At 42.6% G+C, this 18,451-nt stretch overlaps 1 protein-coding gene across 1 annotated transcript in view; it reads left to right on the top strand.

Moving 5' to 3' along the window:
- The first annotated feature begins 427 nt into the window (after positions 1-427).
- LOC139416446 (testin-like) overlaps positions 428-18,451 on the top strand; it is a 30,247-nt gene continuing 12,223 nt past the window's right edge. The window contains 4 exon segments of the mRNA XM_071165064.1: positions 428-639; positions 11,909-11,994; positions 16,818-17,277; positions 17,998-18,450. Coding sequence (XP_071021165.1) covers positions 613-639; positions 11,909-11,994; positions 16,818-17,277; positions 17,998-18,450 — 1,026 coding nt within the window. The 5' untranslated portion in view covers positions 428-612.

Here is an 18,451-nt window from a genome sequence, read left to right as displayed (position 1 = left end):
TACCACAGCTGGACTCCAATCAAGTTGTAGAAACTTCTCAAGCATGATCAACGGAAACAGGATGAACCTGAGCTCAATTCTGAGTCTCATAGATAAGAGCTTGAATACTTATGTAACTATTTAGCAAAAACATAGTTTTTGCTTTGTCAGTATAGGGTATTGTGTGTAGATTGATGAGTATTGTTATTTAATTCATTTTGAATAAGGCTGTAACGTATCAAAATGTTGGAAAGGGAAGTGGTCTGAATACCTTCCTAATGAGCTGTATTTAACCATACCAAACGTAAGATATCATACTAAATGGAGTGATTCGGAGTTATGTACAGAATAATACGAAATGATATGAGACCAGGTTGCAACTGCAGCCCTGTTCCAAAAGGAACGTGATCAATTTTCACCCGGTGCAAAAACGCCTACCCGGGCCAGATTATACGAATCTTTCCCAATGCAATGAACGGGACAGCGGTGCTTGAAGAAGTGATGGGCGTGTAAAATCTATCAACTCTCGGTTTTGTTTCTAAAGATTGGTGTCAACGTAAAGTCAATCCAAGTTTTTGGTGTTTATTTGCAAGTTACGGCGGGACTCAAACAACATACGGAGGGGAATTGAAAATGGAGGTAGAAAAGGAAATAAAGAAGGTAAATCTTCATGCTTGTATAGTTCCAGATGAGACATGGCAACGCCCTAAAAGGTGTATCCTACCAGGTAGTAAAGTCAGCAAGGAAGGTGCCTGCCTAGTCCTGTCAATGTGTAGCCAGCTACAGACTGCTTTTGATACTTAAAAAAATAGATTAGTATGAGCTATATAACCTTTCACATCTTTATTTGTTTTAGTCATGAAATACAAAAATAACAAACCCGGGGTTGTCTTAATATGCATTGACATTTTTCGCTTCGTTGGTAGAGTACCTTTTTCACAATATTTTCATGTTTTGAAGGAGGACAGACGTTCCGTCCTGTCTCACACTAGTGATGGGTCGTTCGCGAACGAACGGCTCTTTTTGAACGGATCTTTTGTATCGGTGAAAGAGCCGTTCATTTGGCTGCCTGATTTGCATACCGCTACTACTGCTTTTTGCGTTCAAAACAACGATTATCTGCAGATAAATTACAAACGAATTCTCTAAGAGCTTGAATCCTCACTACGGAAACAATACTTAGTGGGGAGAGCCCGTACATTCCTTGCTTAAAAATAAACACTTTTTACATTTTTTGCAGGTGAGCTAATAATTTGACCAGGTAAACATTTTATTTGAACACATATTTCATGATCTGACATAATGGTAGCTTACTTTTTGTATTTACATTGGAAATTGGTTCTAGGTTGTTATAAAAAAAATAATGGTTCTAGGTCGATTGTTAAACATTTTGAACGAAGAGCAGTTTGGGAACCAAATGAGCCGACTCTTAAGTGAACGGAGCCAAATAAACCGGTTCACCGAAAAGACTCGGAATGCCAATTACTGTCTTCCACTCGCTTTCATTCAGCAGCGATACCACAATCTCCATTAGAGAACAATGCAGCATATTTGTTACACGAAATAAACCATCATTCACACACTGAGTCACTCACATGCATCCTCATTTAAATAACACAACTATGATAACTGTCGTTAAGACAAACATAGCTCTTCTCCACTCAAAGGGATTCATTTCTGCTGTCAAATCTGGTGGGGGGAGTGTGTAGGGGGGCTTTATGATTCCAGACAGCCCCTGTCTGTCAGCTGTCATCAAGGTTCAAGCTCTTGCACAAAGGGATTGGCCTCAGTTAGTGCAACCCAGGTTCCTTGGCATGTCCCTAACCTTAACCCTTAAACCTAACCTTAACTTCAATTGGGTACCTGGAGAAGTGGGCATACTCAAATTTTGCCCAACATTTCCCAAATGGCCCGCCGGGCGAAGGAAAGTTGCCCTGTGTGAAAAAGTATATGAAAAAGAGTGACATACACTTTGAATGACCTAAAATGATCCATCTCAAATTGGTCTTTCACCTGCAGATCAGCCCAAGCTGTACTGCAAGTTGTACTGTGCAAGTAGACTAATAGTAGGCCTACTATTGAAATAGATAAATGAGATTGCCAGCTGAGTAATAAATTCACAGGTTTTTGCTCTCAAAGTAACACTTTAATAGAAAAATAACAAAATGTGTTAAACCACACCAGGAGACCACTTTTGAGGTCTGTGAAATATTTTTGTTACCCTTTAGTTCAACTGAGCAGGCACTTAGCACTGTTGTTTGGTCAGCATTATTTCTGAAGTGCACATGAGATGGAGTTTTTCAAAACAAATGGCCACTGACTCAACCCACCCCAAAATGGCAAGGATTCTATGGTGTTCCCAAGTGGTTTAAGGAAACAATTCACAAATATTTATATTTTCAGAAGTGATGAACCGTCAGCTGGATATTCTGTGGAATACAGAAACAATGAGCTGGACACTTTGGAGAGACTCATGGCTGGCTCAGACCAATATCTAGACCAAAGCCGTTACATTGAAAACCATCTCTGGCTATTCTCCCCATTCGTTATAAACCTAGACAGATATAGTTGGAAACACGTCTAATGTTGGTAAGTGGAGAAGAGGGAGTTGAAAGTTAACGTAAATATTATTTACTGAGTCATGCTCTAGTCTGGCTTTAGTTTTGCGTTCCTCCGTGTACAGGCCGGCTGCACATTCCCTGAGTGCTCCTCCTAAGCCAAAAAACAGCTTCTCCAAACAGCAGTGTGTGCTGGAGTCCTGAGGGGTTCTCAGCATCGTGGAATAATTGACCATATAAGGGCGCGGACAGCCTTGACAGGGCAAGACGGACAACACTGGTGTTTGAAGTACGTCTGAGAAGTGAGGCAGGACTGAATGATGCGAATGGGAGGGAGGAAAGAGTGCCACAGTATGGGCTGTGACTACAAACTCTGGAATTAGCCTCAGCGTGCATCCCAAATGGCACTCTATTCCCTGTGGGCCCTGGTCAAAAGTTGTACACTATATAGGGAGTATGGTGCCATTTTGAGATGCAGACCTAGTATAGTGAGTCTGGTTTGATTCGAAAAGGTGGCAAGACAGAACTTTAGAGCTGCTTTTATATTTGACCAAAATAGGCACTGAAGTAAAGGAATCAGAAGAAGAGAATGTATGCAGATGGTTGAGAAAATAACTCTATATATGTTGCTGGAAGCGTTAAATCTGGAATATATCCGAGCCGGAGATTAGGGATTAATGGGACATCAGATTGTGCATTTGAATTTAGTAAGATATTGTTTTCCCTCTGTTAGGCATGTTTATACGCAAATGTCAAGCTGTACTGTAATGCCGATTGTACACGGCACGACTTTCAAAATCCTAACATCTCTGAGCCTCTCGCATTAAACAACCATCTTTCCTGTAGTTGTTTGTCTTGCCAACATAGTGGTATGCACACTAAACAATGTGGCAGAGACGGTGTGTCACCCGCTACTAGGATTCTCCATACCACCACGCTGTCTCGTGAAAACAATGATGTGATTAGATTGTTAACGTAGCTAGAAAAAAGCAGCCTCGTAGACGTTTTCATGACGACATTCACACCTGCCATAAAGAGTTGAAATATCTAGCCAACATTTTGTGTTGAATAACATTGCTTGTGAAATTCAGAGCTGTAACGATTTGACACTTTGGCTTTGGTGAAAGGCAAGTACAAACGCATACTAGCAGTAGTCATTGCTCCTGCTCGATCGTCTACACATTCCGGGTGATGCGAAACCACGTCACCATCTCACTGGCTTCATCTCTGGTGAGCTCTCATTGGCTTTTGTTGATCACCTTTCTCAAAATGTTTCATTGCACATCTCACACTACAAGATCATTGCAGATTTTGTACCAATAAAATCAAACATGTTTGAAAATATTGGGACGTCTGGGACTCCTCAAAGACGGGATCGGTAGATTGCATCTCTGACCCGCTCACATTTAACAAATGTTGGTGACGGCCACACGCCCTGAGGAAACAACATGGGGATTTTGTCTCTGATCTAAAAAACCTGTCTGGGACAGCTAAATCGGGGCCAAAATTGTGTAGTGTACACCCAGCTTAACAAAACATTGTAGATTTGGCTAACTAGGGTATTTGAAGAGGCCACTCCAAAACAACTAGACCTAAGTAAGTACTGACTCCACCATTGGAACTACAGTAAATACACTACATGACCAAAAGTATGTGGACACCTCGTTGAACATCTCATTCCAAACTCATGGGCATTAATATGGAGTTGGTCCCCCCCTTTGCTGCTATAACAGCCTCCACTCTACTGGGAAGGCTTTCCACTAGATCAAACATTGCTGCGGGGACTTTCTTCATTTCAGCCACAAGAGCATTAGCGAGGTCAGACATTGATGTTGGGCGATTACAGTGGTTCGTCCTTCAAAAGTGGCAGCGTACTGCAGTACAGCTTGCTTGGTGCCGCAGAATTCTATGGCACGTTATTTAAGTGTCAGCCATTGTAACCATTTAAAGCCAGTTAGTGCTAGTTTGACCACCAGAGGGAATCTTTGAGAAGCATTTGATAACCTTCAGTAGTGGCTTAATTAATTTGATTAATATTATGTTTCTATTCCAAGAAAAATGAAAAACCCTCAGGGTTTCTGTTAGGATGGAATGGAAATATGGAGCGGTACAACGTGACGGTCGGGAGTAGGCTACAGTACTAATAGCATAACATTTCCACACCCTAATTGTATAATTGTAGTCTAGACAATACCCAAATGGCGATTCTGTGAAAAAAAAAATCTCATTGATTTATCAAGACCAGTCCCCATGCTTGTCTCAGAGCAGCGCGAAAAGTTGCTAAAATGCTCTTTAAATAAATAAGATCTACACCACTTTTAACCAAACATTACTCAACATTAGTGAGACTCATGTCACCTACGGTAGGCCTACTGTGATGCAGTGTCTTAGACTGTTTTGCCAATCGGGAGGCCCCATCCACAAAGTATCAAAATACAGAGAGGTGATGGACAATAAAGGTATATTGTCCTGCTAACAGCCCATAATGGGCTATTATAATACTGTACATGGTGTCAAGGTCAGGATATAATCAAAATGTCTTTATTAAATACTATCAGAAAGAATGTTGGTACTTATTTATTTTGATCTAAATCCATGAATAAATGAGTCACTCAGCTTTATGTAGGTGCCGGGCTATATGACCGTGCCATCAACTTGATAATATATAATGATATTTTGGAGGTTATTTCGTTTAAAAAAAATAAATAAAAGTGAGCGATTTGTAATATGAATAAAGGTCAATATAGAATTTGTAAAGGCCTGTTGTTAGAGGGAGAGAAACGCTGGGCCAGTTGTGCGCCGCCCTATGGGAATCCCAATCACGGTCGGGTGTGATACATAATAATAATAAAAATATCAATTTTTGTCTTATTATTTGTTTAGTCTTTTCTGGTGGATTAAACTGAAATTGCAACCAATCACGGCCAGTTGTGATACAGCCAACCTATCTAAGAAATACATTTGACGATAGAATTCTCCCCCTACCCTCTTAGGCAATTATATTGTCCAGCTAATAGCCATAATGGTGCTGTACAATGTGACCGTGTGTTGTTTGAAAGAGTATTTTCCAGTAAGCAACAATTTGTTTACCTTCATTAGACAACTTTGTTCCACTATTTCTGTAATTCAGTGATATTTATTCCCATAGTAATTCGTTATGGATCCATAACTAAATCAACATCTGCATTTTGAAAGAGTATTTTAACAGTATTTTATTAACAAAAGCATACAGATGCTGATGAAGAAATACAGTACTGTACAGTATATGCTTTTACATTTGGATAATAAAGCATTCAAAGCATTTTGAAGATATAAGCCATTTGCATTTGTTTGTTAGGCTACTGTGCAGTCTGACAGGTAAACATGGGAAAGTCAAATCAAATCAAATCAAATTTCAAATCAAATTTTATTTGTCACATACACATGGTTAGCAGATGTTAATGCGAGTGTAGCGAAATGCTTGTGCTTCTAGTTCCGACAATGCAGTAATAACAAGTAATCTAACTAACAATTCCAAAACTACTGTCTTGTACACAGTGTAAGGGGATAAAGAATATGTACATAAGGATATATGAATGAGTGATGGTACAGAGCAGCATAGGCAAGATACAGTAGATGGTATCGGGTACAGTATGTACAAATGAGATGAGTATGTAAACAAAGTGGCATAGTATAGTATAAAGTGGCTAGTGATACATGTATTACATAAGGATACCGTCGATGATATAGAGTACAGTATATACGTATGCGTATGAGATGAATAATGTAGGGTAAGTAACATTTATATAAGGTAGCATTGTTTAAAGTGGCTAGTGATATATTTACATAATTTCCCATCAATTCCCATTATTAAAGTGGCTGGAGTTGAGTCAGTGTCAGTGTGTTGGCAGCAGCCACTCAGTGTTAGTGGTGGCTGTTTAACAGTCTGATGGCCTTGAGATAGAAGCTGTTTTTCAGTCTCTCGGTCCCAGCTTTGATGCACCTGTACTGACCTCGCCTTCTGGATGATAGCGGGGTGAACAGGCAGTGGCTCGGGTGGTTGATGTCCTTGATGATCTTTATGGCCTTCCTGTGACATCGGGTGGTGTAGGTGTCCTGGAGGGCAGGTAGTTTGCCCCCGGTGATGCGTTGTGCAGACCTCACTACCCTCTGGAGAGCCTTACGGTTGAGGGCGGTGCAGTTGCCATACCAGGCGGTGATACAGCCCGCCAGGATGCTCTCGATTGTGCATCTGTAGAAGTTTGTGAGTGCTTTTGGTGACAAGCCAAATTTCTTCAGCCTCCTGAGGTTGAAGAGGCGCTGCTGCGCCTTCTTCACGATGCTGTCTGTGTGAGTGGACCAATTCAGTTTGTCTGTGATGTGTATGCCGAGGAACTTAAAACTTGCTACCCTCTCCACTACTGTTCCATCGATGTGGATAGGGGGGTGTTCCCTCTGCTGTTTCCTGAAGTCCACAATCATCTCCTTAGTTTTGTTGACGTTGAGTGTGAGGTTGTTTTCCTGACACCACACTCCGAGGGCCCTCACCTCCTCCCTGTAGGCCGTCTCATCGTTGTTGGTAATCAAGCCTACCACTGTTGTGTCGTCCGCAAACTTGATGATTGAGTTGGAGGCGTGCGTGGCCACGCAGTCGTGGGTGAACAGGGAGTACAGGAGAGGGCTCAGAACGCAACCTTGTGGGGCCCCAGTGTTGAGGATCAGCGGGGAGGAGATGTTGTTGCCTACCCTCACCACCTGGGGGCGGCCCGTCAGGAAGTCCAGTACCCAGTTGCACAGGGCGGGGTCGAGACCCAGGGTCTCGAGCTTGATGACGAGCTTGGAGGGTACTATGGTGTTGAATGCCGAGCTGTAGTCGATGAACAGCATTCTCACATAGGTATTCCTCTTGTCCAGATGGGTTAGGGCAGTGTGCAGTGTGGTTGAGATTGCATCGTCTGTGGACCTATTTGGGCGGTAAGCAAATTGGAGTGGGTCTAGGGTGTCAGGTAGGGTGGAGGTGATATGGTCCTTGACTAGTCTCTCAAAGCACTTCATGATGACGGATGTGAGTGCTACGGGGCGGTAGTCATTTAGCTCAGTTACCTTAGCTTTCTTGGGAACAGGAACAATGGTGGCCCTCTTGAAGCATGTGGGAACAGCAGACTGGTATAGGGATTGATTGAATATGTCCGTAAACACACCGGCCAGCTGGTCTGCGCATGCTCTGAGAGCGCGGCTGGGGATGCCATCTGGGCCTGCAGCCTTGCGAGGGTTAACACGTTTAAATGTCTTACTCACCTCGGCTGCAGTGAAGGAGAGACCGCATGTTTTCGTTGCAGGCCGTGTCAGTGGCACTGTATTGTCCTCAAAGCGGGCAAAAAAGTTATTTAGTCTGCCTGGGAGCAAGACATCCTGGTCCGTGACTGGGCTGGGTTTCTTCCTGTAGTCCGTGATTGACTGTAGACCCTGCCACATGCCTCTTGTGTCTGAGCCGTTGAATTGAGATTCTACTTTGTCTCTGTACTGGCGCTTAGCTTGTTTGATAGCCTTGCGGAGAGAATAGCTGCACTGTTTGTATTCGGTCATGTTACCAGACACCTTGCCCTGATTAAAAGCAGTGGTTCGCGCTTTCAGTTTCACACGAATGCTGCCATCAATCCACGGTTTCTGGTTAGGGAATGTTTTAATCGTTGCTATGGGAACGACATCTTCAACGCACGTTCTAATGAACTCGCACACCGAATCAGCGTATTCGTCAATGTTGTTATCTGACGCAATACGAAACATCTCCCAGTCCACGTGATGGAAGCAGTCTTGGAGTGTGGAGTCAGCTTGGTCGGACCAGCGTTGGACAGACCTCAGCGTGGGAGCCTCTTGTTTTAGTTTCTGTCTGTAGGCAGGGATCAACAAAATGGAGTCGTGGTCAGCTTTTCCGAAAGGGGGGCGGGGCAGGGCCTTATATGCGTCGCGGAAGTTAGAGTAACAATGGTCCAAGGTCTTTCCTCCCCTGGTTGCGCAATCGATATGCTGATAAAATTTGGGGAGTCTTGTTTTCAGATTAGCCTTGTTAAAATCCCCAGCTACAATGAATGCAGCCTCCGGATAAATTGTTTCCAGTTTGCAGAGAGTTAAATAAAGTTCGTTCAGAGCCATCGATGTGTCTGCTTGGGGGGGGATATATACGGCTGTGATTATAATCGAAGAGAATTCTCTTGGTAGATAATGCGGTCTACATTTGATTGTGAGGAATTCTAAATCAGGTGAACAGAAGGATTTGAGTTCCTGTATGTTTCTTTCATCGCACCATGTCACGTTAGTCATAAGGCATACGCCCCCGCCCCTCTTTTTACCAGAAAGATGTTTTTTCCTGTCTGCGCGATGCGTGGAGAAACCTGTTGGCTGCACCGCTTCGGATTGCGTCTCTCCAGTAAGCCACGTTTCCGTGAAGCAAAGAACGTTACAGTCTCTGATGTCCCTCTGGAATGCTACCCTTGCTCGGATTTCATCAACCTTGTTGTCAAGAGACTGGACATTGGCAAGAAGAATGCTAGGGAGTGGTGCGCGCTGTGCCCGTCTCCGGAGTCTGACCAGTAGACCGCCTCGTTTCCCTCTCTTTCGGAGTCGTTTTTTTGGGTCGCTGCATAGGATCCACTCCGTTGTCCTGTTTGTAAGGCAGAACACAGGATCCGCGTCGCGAAAAACATATTCTTGGTCGTACTGATGGTGAGTTGATGCTGATCTTATATTCAGTAGTTCTTCTCGACTGTATGTAATGAAACCTAAGATGACCTGGGGTACTAATGTAAGAAATAACACGTAAAAAAACAAAAAACTGCATAGTTTCCTAGGAACGCGAAGCGAGGCGGCCATCTCTGTCGGCGCCGGAAGTACTAATTCCGGAAGTGCCTAATTCCTTACATAAGGGAGAGCAGGCCATGTCCAGACTTTCTCTGTGACCTCAAGTACTCATTAACTCTGTCTTTAAGGCTTTTTCAGGTTGTATCAGTCATGGACAGACACTTCTGAGACACAGTATTAATGGTAACCCATCTCAGTTGGTATTCTGTGCCCACTCGTGGTATCTCGCTTCGGTTACACATCCTTGGAACAGCAGAAGAACATAACGGTCTGGATGGCCCTTGCTGTGCCTGTTGAGCAGTTGGTCAAGTTCTGTTGTCAGAAGAGGAATGGAAATGTCAGGGTGAACCGACGACCTGATGAACCCGCCAGGTATGTTGACTCTGCCTGTCAGAGGTGGAGTTCCAGAGCTCACAGGTGTGCCTGGCCCTCTTCAACGTGTCATTCTCCGCCTGGCTCTGGACCAATGCATCAGCTGTCACCCGTATCTCTGCCCTCAGATAATGTTTCTCTTTCTGCTGATCTGCCTTCAGGGACTCTATGTCGGTCTTCAAAGTTTGAATCTGATCCATGTGCACCTTCATCAGATGATCAGAATGGTACCTGAGCCCCCAACCACGCTTTTTTTCTGTGCGGACCGTTGTCCAGCCCTTTGTCCACCGATCTCCACGTATGTTTGTTGGCATGGTTGTATGCTCTGCAACAATACATTCATGTTTTTAGTACACGATTATTTGGATTTGTTTTATTTAACCTTTTAAGTATGGATTTTATTAAACAATATGCCTACACATTGATAGGCTATATACATTTTTTTTTAAGAAAATGCACTGAAACCAAAATGCCTTTTTAGTTTTGTCTCATTCAGCTCTGGCTCATATTTTTTATTTTTTTTAGATAAACAGCTCGTTTTTGAATGGTAACTGTGTTAAGGGTGGAGTTTGGGGCGGGGTGAGGAGTACTGGAAAGGAGTGACTTTCAACTTACAATGGGCCATAAGTATATCGCCGATTGTCCTCACTTTGATTATGCTACTAATCTGGCTACAATTGTTTGAAAACCTGTTTTCAAAATGCCACCAGCTGTCGATCACTACTGTAAATAAAACATAGCATCTTATTTACATCTTGTTTACATTCTTTATTGTAACCACAATGTCACAAAATTTGTATCTACCTTTCCAATTACTTTTAGAGTTTGGGATTTACAAATGTGTGCTTTTCATGTCATTTTTCGTTAAAGTATAACTTGACGCCTTTAGTGAGCGGTGTAGTGCTTTAATATTTAATCTAAGGGACATTTTTCACGCCATTATTAGTTACATTGTTTGAGTTTGAACATGCAGACTGGCACTAAGAACAGCGGGAACATTTCCCTAGTCAGCGCCAGTATTAGTGCAATGCCCCTTAGTGTTGCTCTGTGCTGGAGCAATGAAGTAGTGACGCAGGGTACTGTACTAAACCACAAATTACAGTCCCGCAGCATAATCGCAAAACTTTTAGTGGAGCAACCACTGTAGGTCTGGCTCACGGTCAGCATTCAGTCAGGGCTCTGTGCAGACCATTGAAGTTCTTCCACACCGATCTCGACAAATCATTTCTGTATGGACCTCGCTTCGTGCACAGGGGCATTGTCATGCTGAAACAGGGAAGTGCCTTCCCAAACTGTTGCCACAAAATTAAAAGCACAGAATAGTCTAGAATGTCATTGTATGATGTAGTGTTAAGATTTCCCTTCACTGGAACAAAGGGGCCTAGACCGAACCATGAAAAACAGCACATTATTCCTCCTCCTCTACCAAACATTACAGTTGGCACTATGCATTGGGGCAGGTAGCGTTGTCCTGGCATCCTCCAACCCAGATTAGTCCATCGGACTGCCAGATGGTGAAGTGTGATTCATCACTCCAGAAAACCCTTTTCCACTGCTCCAGAGTCCAATGGTGCCAAGCTTTACACCACTCCAGCCAACGCTTGGCATTGCGCATGATGAACTTAGGCTGTTTGAGGCTGCTCGGCCATGGGAACCCATTTCATGAAGCTCCTGATAAACAGTTATTTGGAACTCTGTAGTGAGTGTTGCAACCGAGGACATGATCGTCCCATTCTGTGAGCTTGTGTGGCCTACCACTTCGCGGCTGAGACGCTGTTGCTCCTAGACATTTCCACTCCACAATAACAGCACTTACAGTTGACTGGGGCAGCTCTAGCAGGGCAAAACTTTTGTAAACTTACTTGTTGGGAAGGTGGCATCCTATGACGGTGCCACGTTGAAAGTCACTGAGCTCTTCAGTATGTCCATTCTGCTGCCAATGTTTGTCTATGGGGATTTCATGGCTGCGTGCTCGATTTTATACATCTGTCCACAACGGGTGTGGCTGAAATATCGGAATCCACTCATTTGAAGGGGTGTCCACATACTTTTATGTATATATAGTGTATCAAACCCTGGCCTGAAACTTTCTACTGTATAAAATAATTTCCCTATACAGTATAAGTATGTTAATCTCATTGATGTGCTATGTATGTTGGCAGATGACCCTGGGCCACGAGATTGGTGCCGGAGCCGCGTGCCTGAAATGCAAGGACAAATGCGAGGGGTTCGAGCTGCACTTCTGGAGGTTTGTACTGCTCTCTACTCTGTTGACCCAGCATGGTCAACACAGGAGGAAAGTAGGTAAAAATGTTTTTGCATGTTTTTTGGTGCACATGCAAAAATGTTTTTTTCTTACTTTTCAATATATTAAATTCAATATGAACCAGAACCAATTTGGCAAAAAACAACGCTTACTTTCTCTTTGTTACACAACAGGGAAAGCCACAGGCCCCCCAAAGCATGTAGCACCGATCCTTGTTGTTTAGTACAGTTTCCCGTCCTCTTTTATGTTTGGATTACTGTAGAATTGAAGTGGCCTACATTCCTTTGACTTCCTGTCTGATTCCAACCTTACGATGCAGTCATTATCTGGACCAATGACTCATTAAAATAGTTGTGTCCCCCACTGTCCCCTCTCGCCAATTAAGCCAGCATTCCTGTTTCCCGTTTACCCAGACAATTATCCACACCCGGCTAGCTTTCCTGAAGACATCACAACAGGTGCCCTCATGCCTACTACAGTGGTCGGTCGCTATGGCAACACCTAACCGCCACACAGACCACTGGGCACAAACTGGTTGAATCAACATTGTTTAAATTTAATTTATCAATGTATTGTGATGTGAAATCTATGTGAATAATGCATAGAATTTGCAAAAACAGTTGTTTTGAGGGTTAAATTTCAACACAGGATTGTGTTGTCATCATTATAACCCATTTGAAACAACGTCAGATCTTCAACATTATATATAGCACCTCCTACTGGAACATTCAACTATCTACAGCTATCCATTTGGTCTCCCATCCAGGGTTTTAACCAAGCCCAGCTTAGCTTTGATATTTGTCACTGACTACCAACCAATGTGCTATCATGAGAATGATTGAGATATTTCTTAATAAGTAAATAGATTTACAGTTGCTATTGAAGTCATTCCAAATTATATGTTTAACACAGCAAATGAAATGGGACCATACTTTATAAGTCATATATCATCAATGATGATATTTAGGTCTACATAGCATTTGCGAAGTCATCAACAGCTATTGTTTCAAATCAACCCAGGGCTCAACAAAACATTGAGAATACAAACTTTGGTTGATTTCAAATATAATCTTCAAGTGACATATTAATTATTAATGTCTCCAACTCAACCAAAAATCAAAGTTAAAGAATAGGACTAGGCCTATAATCAAATCAAAATTGAAATGCACTATACAGTAATAGGCCTAAGGTTCAAGCTCTGGTTGATTTCAAATGTAAGGACATTTAGTGATATTGAATTTGAAGGAGATGTTACTTCTGCTTGGATAGTTCCATCTGTGCCACTGACTTAGTCTGGCTTTAATTCCAGTTTGTCTACAAATGAATGATTGATATGTTGGATTCTCCATCTCAACAAAAATAAAGAATATGACTAAATCAAATCAGACTTTATTTAAAGTGCATTTAAAGTTTGATTTGATTTAGCTCTATTCTTTAACTTAGATTTTTGGTTGACATTTGATTGCATTGACACTTTTGTAATACAATACATAGCCTAAAGTTATCTTACAAACTTACAAACTAATGTAACAGTATTTATTCAACCATTAAATGAGTAACACATCCATGGCCACATTTCAGGTTACATTGGTCCCCGATTCAAATCTTTTAACATGGTCTGCGGACCCCAAACTGATCCAAATGTAGCATTGGTCAGAAAATCGATTCAAACGTTACGAATTGCCACAATTTTTTTCCCCCCAATCTTCCAAAAATACCTCATCTCCTTCAGTGTGGAACTAAGCATGTAACTGTGTTGACAGTCATTGATCTACAAAGCATTTTGCATGCCGAACATCCCCAAACGGCACACTGTTCCCAGCTTCATGCGCTGACCAACACGAGGAAGGCGGCCTGTTCCTGATCTTGCACATCTGCACGGCACCTTCAGCATTCAAATGCGAAAATGGTGTCACGTTCGTTGAAATGAGTGGACCAAGGCGCAGCGTGCGTAGAGTTCCACATTATATTTAATAGTGAAACTTACAACCAAAACAACAAAGAATATAACAAAACGTGCAGTATTGCAGTGCTCAAGGCAACTATACAAAAACAAGATCATACAAACAGCAAGTGGGAAAAGGCTGCCTAAATATGATCCCCAATCAGAGACAACAATAGACAGCTGCCCCTGATTGGGAACCATACCAGGCCAACATAGAAATACAAAAACTAGACTACACATAAAAAATAATAAACTAGAACAGTCACACCCTGACCTACTCCACCATAGAAAATAGAGGCTTTCTATGGTCAGGGTGTGACAAATGGCTTGAACAATATTAGGCTTTATTCGTTGATGGAAGCCTGTGTAACTTGCTAGGTTATTGTTATCTACTGTATGCATTGTTGAAAATTGTTTTTTACCGGAATTAAAATAAGCTAATGGAAACACACCTCTCATCTGGCTATACAGGGCTTAAAATAGATTTTATTTTGATTACTCAGGTTCACCATCAGCAATAGTTTTGGTAGTTTTGCTTTAAACAATCAGTGTTTAAAGATACACAGCCGTAGATGTTACTGTAACTATGTCTTATGTAATCATGGAAAGTGTAAATGTTCAAGATAGCATGCAAAGTAAACAGGTCTGTGGAGAACTTCACATTTGCTATAATAATCTGCAGAATCTCAAACAGCATTGATCACTTGCACTATGTACACTGAACAAAAATATAAACGCAACATGTAAAGTCTTGGTCCAATGTTTCATGAGCTGAAATAAAAGATCCCAGAGAAATGTTCCCTAATCACAAAGGCTTATTTCTTTCAAATTTTGTTGTTCACAAAATACATCCCTGTTTGTGAGCATTTCTCCTTTGCCAAGATAATCCATCCACCTGATGGGTGTGGCATATCAAGAAAGAAGCGCAGTGACAAGACATTAAGTTTCTTGTATAAATACAAAATATCTGACATTGTATTCCCATGTGAACTTTGTTTTGCTTTTAAATGGTTGATGAAGACCGCTATTGCGTCGGCGCTCCTAGAGTTTGCAGCTTTTCTTTTGAATGCGCAGTGATAACACATAGTCGGACATTGTTTTTCCATTGGAATTTGATTGTGCTTTTCGATTGTTGGAGCATGGTGATGACATTTTGGGAATTCAACAAACTTCTGGGTGTCTTTTTGAGTGGGTGAATAAGGGTTGAAATCTCATTGATCAATGCCTCAACCAAATATTACCCACATTTCCACATTGAAATGACTTGATGTGTCCAATGGGAATGGTCTTCGGTCTTGGTCATGGTCAGACATGTCTGTGGCAATAAGAACGGAACTGGAAAGCTATTCTGTGTTATGCGATGTGATTTATTTGTATTTTACATTTTTTGTTTTGGGGGGTTACAGGTACACTATCCATTTCAAATTATAGGTTTAGAAAACATGTAGGCTGCTACCAAATACATTAAATGTAAGAAATACATACTGAGCTTAAAGCTGCAATATGTAACTTCTTGGGCCATCCAACCAAATTCACATAAAAATGTGAGTTTTCAATCTGTCATTTTCATTGAAAGCAAGTCTAAGAAACAGTAGATCTTTTCTATGTGCACTATTTCTATGCTTCCCGTTCTTATGTTTTCGTTTTTATGTCTTTTACTTTTGGTTTTGTACACCAGCTTCAAACAGCTGAAAATACAATATTTTTGCTTGTGGGAAATATATTTCACAGCGGTTTAGTTGATACAAATGATGCTATACACTATACTTGCTTGTTTTGTCACACAAACTGAAATTAGGTAACTATTAACTATTAGAATTTTAGCAACCAGGAAATGGCGGCACGATTTCTGCATAGTGCATCTTTAAGTGATAATACATTCAATATCAACACGAAATGAAAACAAAGAAGTGGGCCTCCAACCCAGCCAACATGTCTCCATCTAAAAGGCAGCCAGCCCTCCAGATCGAAATGTGTTATGGAATATGGGCATGCCATTTTGATTCCCATTTACATTGTTTTTCAATTTTGTGCCAAATAGAAATAGTGTGAGCAATAATAGGACCAAAGTGTAATTTTCGTTGTTTAAGGGATACATCAGTGAAGACCACCTCTTCCAGGGAAATGGGAGACACCATATTTCTCTCTCTACTTAGCCAGGGGGCTGAGTATTGTTTAATGGTATCATATCTAAACCAATGTAGTATGGGATGAAATGCTAGTGCCTGGTAATATAATTTAAAGTTTGGTACAGAGTGTCCTATGTCTTTCCCTTTGCAAGTTTGTTAATTTTATCCGGTCTCGCGTTACCTTGCCATATACTTTTTGAAACCGCACTATGGATTTTATCCCTGTAGCCAGAAGGGGGAGACAAAGGAAGCAGAAATTCAGCCGTGGCAATATATTCCTTTTGACGACAAATATTCTGTCAGTTAAAGCAACTGGGATATTAGTCCATCTACTGAGGTTGAATTGATTTGAGCGTTCTGTTAAAGTTTCTGGCAATAGTTTTGTCTCAGGAAGGATATCTATTCCAATATATATAAAATGGGAAACGATTGGGATTCCATAATTAGAGATGGAGTCCTCTATCAGGGTCTTGAGAAGCAGTAGGGCAGATTTGGTTAGATGTATTTTATAACTTGAGATGGAGCTGAATTTGTCTATGATCTTCAATGCTTTTGGGAGGGATTATCATTGTCCCGAGGACCGAGTTTGGAAAACGCTGCTAAAGGGCCTACTGTTTTTCCTGGTCTGATGATCATAAAGGAAACCTATACATTTGAGAGTGCTTAGGCACAACCAAAAATGTATTCTAACCTAACCCATTCCCTTTCCTTATTGACTTTCCCCTCCACAGAAAAATCTGCCGGAACTGTAAGTGTAGCCTGATGGACCACGATGTTCAGATGAACTCTGAGGATGACAGGAAGGTTGGCAAGCTGTTTGAGGACACCAAGTACACGGGTCTCGTCGCCAAGCTCAAGACAGACGGCGCCCCCACATACAAGGGCAACCAGGTCACCTTCTCCATCTCCCCCAGCCCCATGTCAGCCACCTCTGTACCATACAGTCCCCACACTGTGCCAGCCAATGCTGGCTATGGTGCTGAGGGTGGGGTCGGGGGCGGTGTTGGGGCGGGGGCCGTACCTGGGTCTGGTGCTAGGAATGGTGCTGGGGCCGGTGCTGGGCCCGCTACCATGTCCAAACCAGGGGCAATCAGACCTAATGCTGTGTCAGTCAATGCCGTGCCAGTCAGGAAGGATGCTGTGAAGTCTGTCACCTACGAGTGGGCACCACCAGGGGTCAAACAGTATATGGTAAGGGTATAACTACTGTATCATAGTATTTAAAATACCTAGGAATCCCAAGAGTATTGAACATGGGTCTTAATCTGAAAGAATCTGGTGCTGTTCCCTTGGCATGATGCTATTCATTCCAGAAGCAAAGTCATCATAATGTGCTGTACAATGAAATATGATTAAAATCTTGAGGTCGCAATAGACTTATGGGTCTGTAGTTGGTCTGGTTCAGTTCACTAAACAAGGCATTGGTGTATTGTAATAGAGGATATTGTCCACTAGAGGTCCCTGACTTGAAGTCCTGTGCCACCAGTGCTCATGATCTCTTCATATCCCTCAACAAGCAAATAAGTGTTCTTTAGGGAGAGGTTGTAAGTTGTCCTCTAATAGCTTGCTGCCTGTCCCCAATTCTCCCTTAACTACATCAGCTCATTAACAGGGTTTCATTTTAGTCTGTTCCTTTCTGCCTCTTTATCTCTGTATCTCTATCATTTTTGTTTTCACTCTCTATTTGTGCCTATGACTCTTCCTTCCTCCTTTTTTATGTCCTTTCTGCCACTCCTCTCATTGTCTCTTCTCCTGTCTCTCTCCCTCTTTTCTCCTGTCTTCCCATCCCTCTCTCTTCTCCTGTCTCTCTCCCTCTTTTCTCCTGTCTTCCCCTCCCTCTCTCTTCTCCTCTCTTCTCCTTTACAAAGTCCTGATATCCTCTCTCTCTCCTCTCCACTTTGCCCTCATCAGGCTGTCCGCTACATTGAGCTCCTGCCCCCAGAGAGGCGTCCTATAGCTGGCACGGAGGGTGCAGCCTACCGCCGGCAACAGATGGCAGTGCAGCTACCGGAGCATGACCAGGACCCGGCCAAGTGCCACGAGCTTACCCCCGCAGAGGTGAAACAGATGCAGCAGTTCGTCCGCAAGTACAAGGACGAGGCCCTGGGAGTGGGAGACATCAAGCTGCCCGAGGAGATGATGGGACAGGGTCTGGGTCAGGAGATAGCACCAGGCATGGGAGCACCAGGCATGGGAGCACCAGGCATGGGAGCACCAGGCATGGGAGCACCAGGCATGGGAGCACCAGGCATGGGAGCACCAGGCCAGGGAGGACCAGGACAAGGACGACCAGGGATGGCAGAACACCCAGGGATGGCAACAGCTGGGGGAGCCTTTGGGCCTGCAGGTCCTGCAGTCTTCGGAC

This window comes from Oncorhynchus clarkii, chromosome 1, assembly GCF_045791955.1.
Source record: "Oncorhynchus clarkii lewisi isolate Uvic-CL-2024 chromosome 1, UVic_Ocla_1.0, whole genome shotgun sequence".
In the NCBI taxonomy this organism is placed as follows: Eukaryota; Metazoa; Chordata; class Actinopteri; order Salmoniformes; family Salmonidae; genus Oncorhynchus; species Oncorhynchus clarkii.
This window is presented reverse-complemented; position numbering and strand designations above follow the sequence as displayed.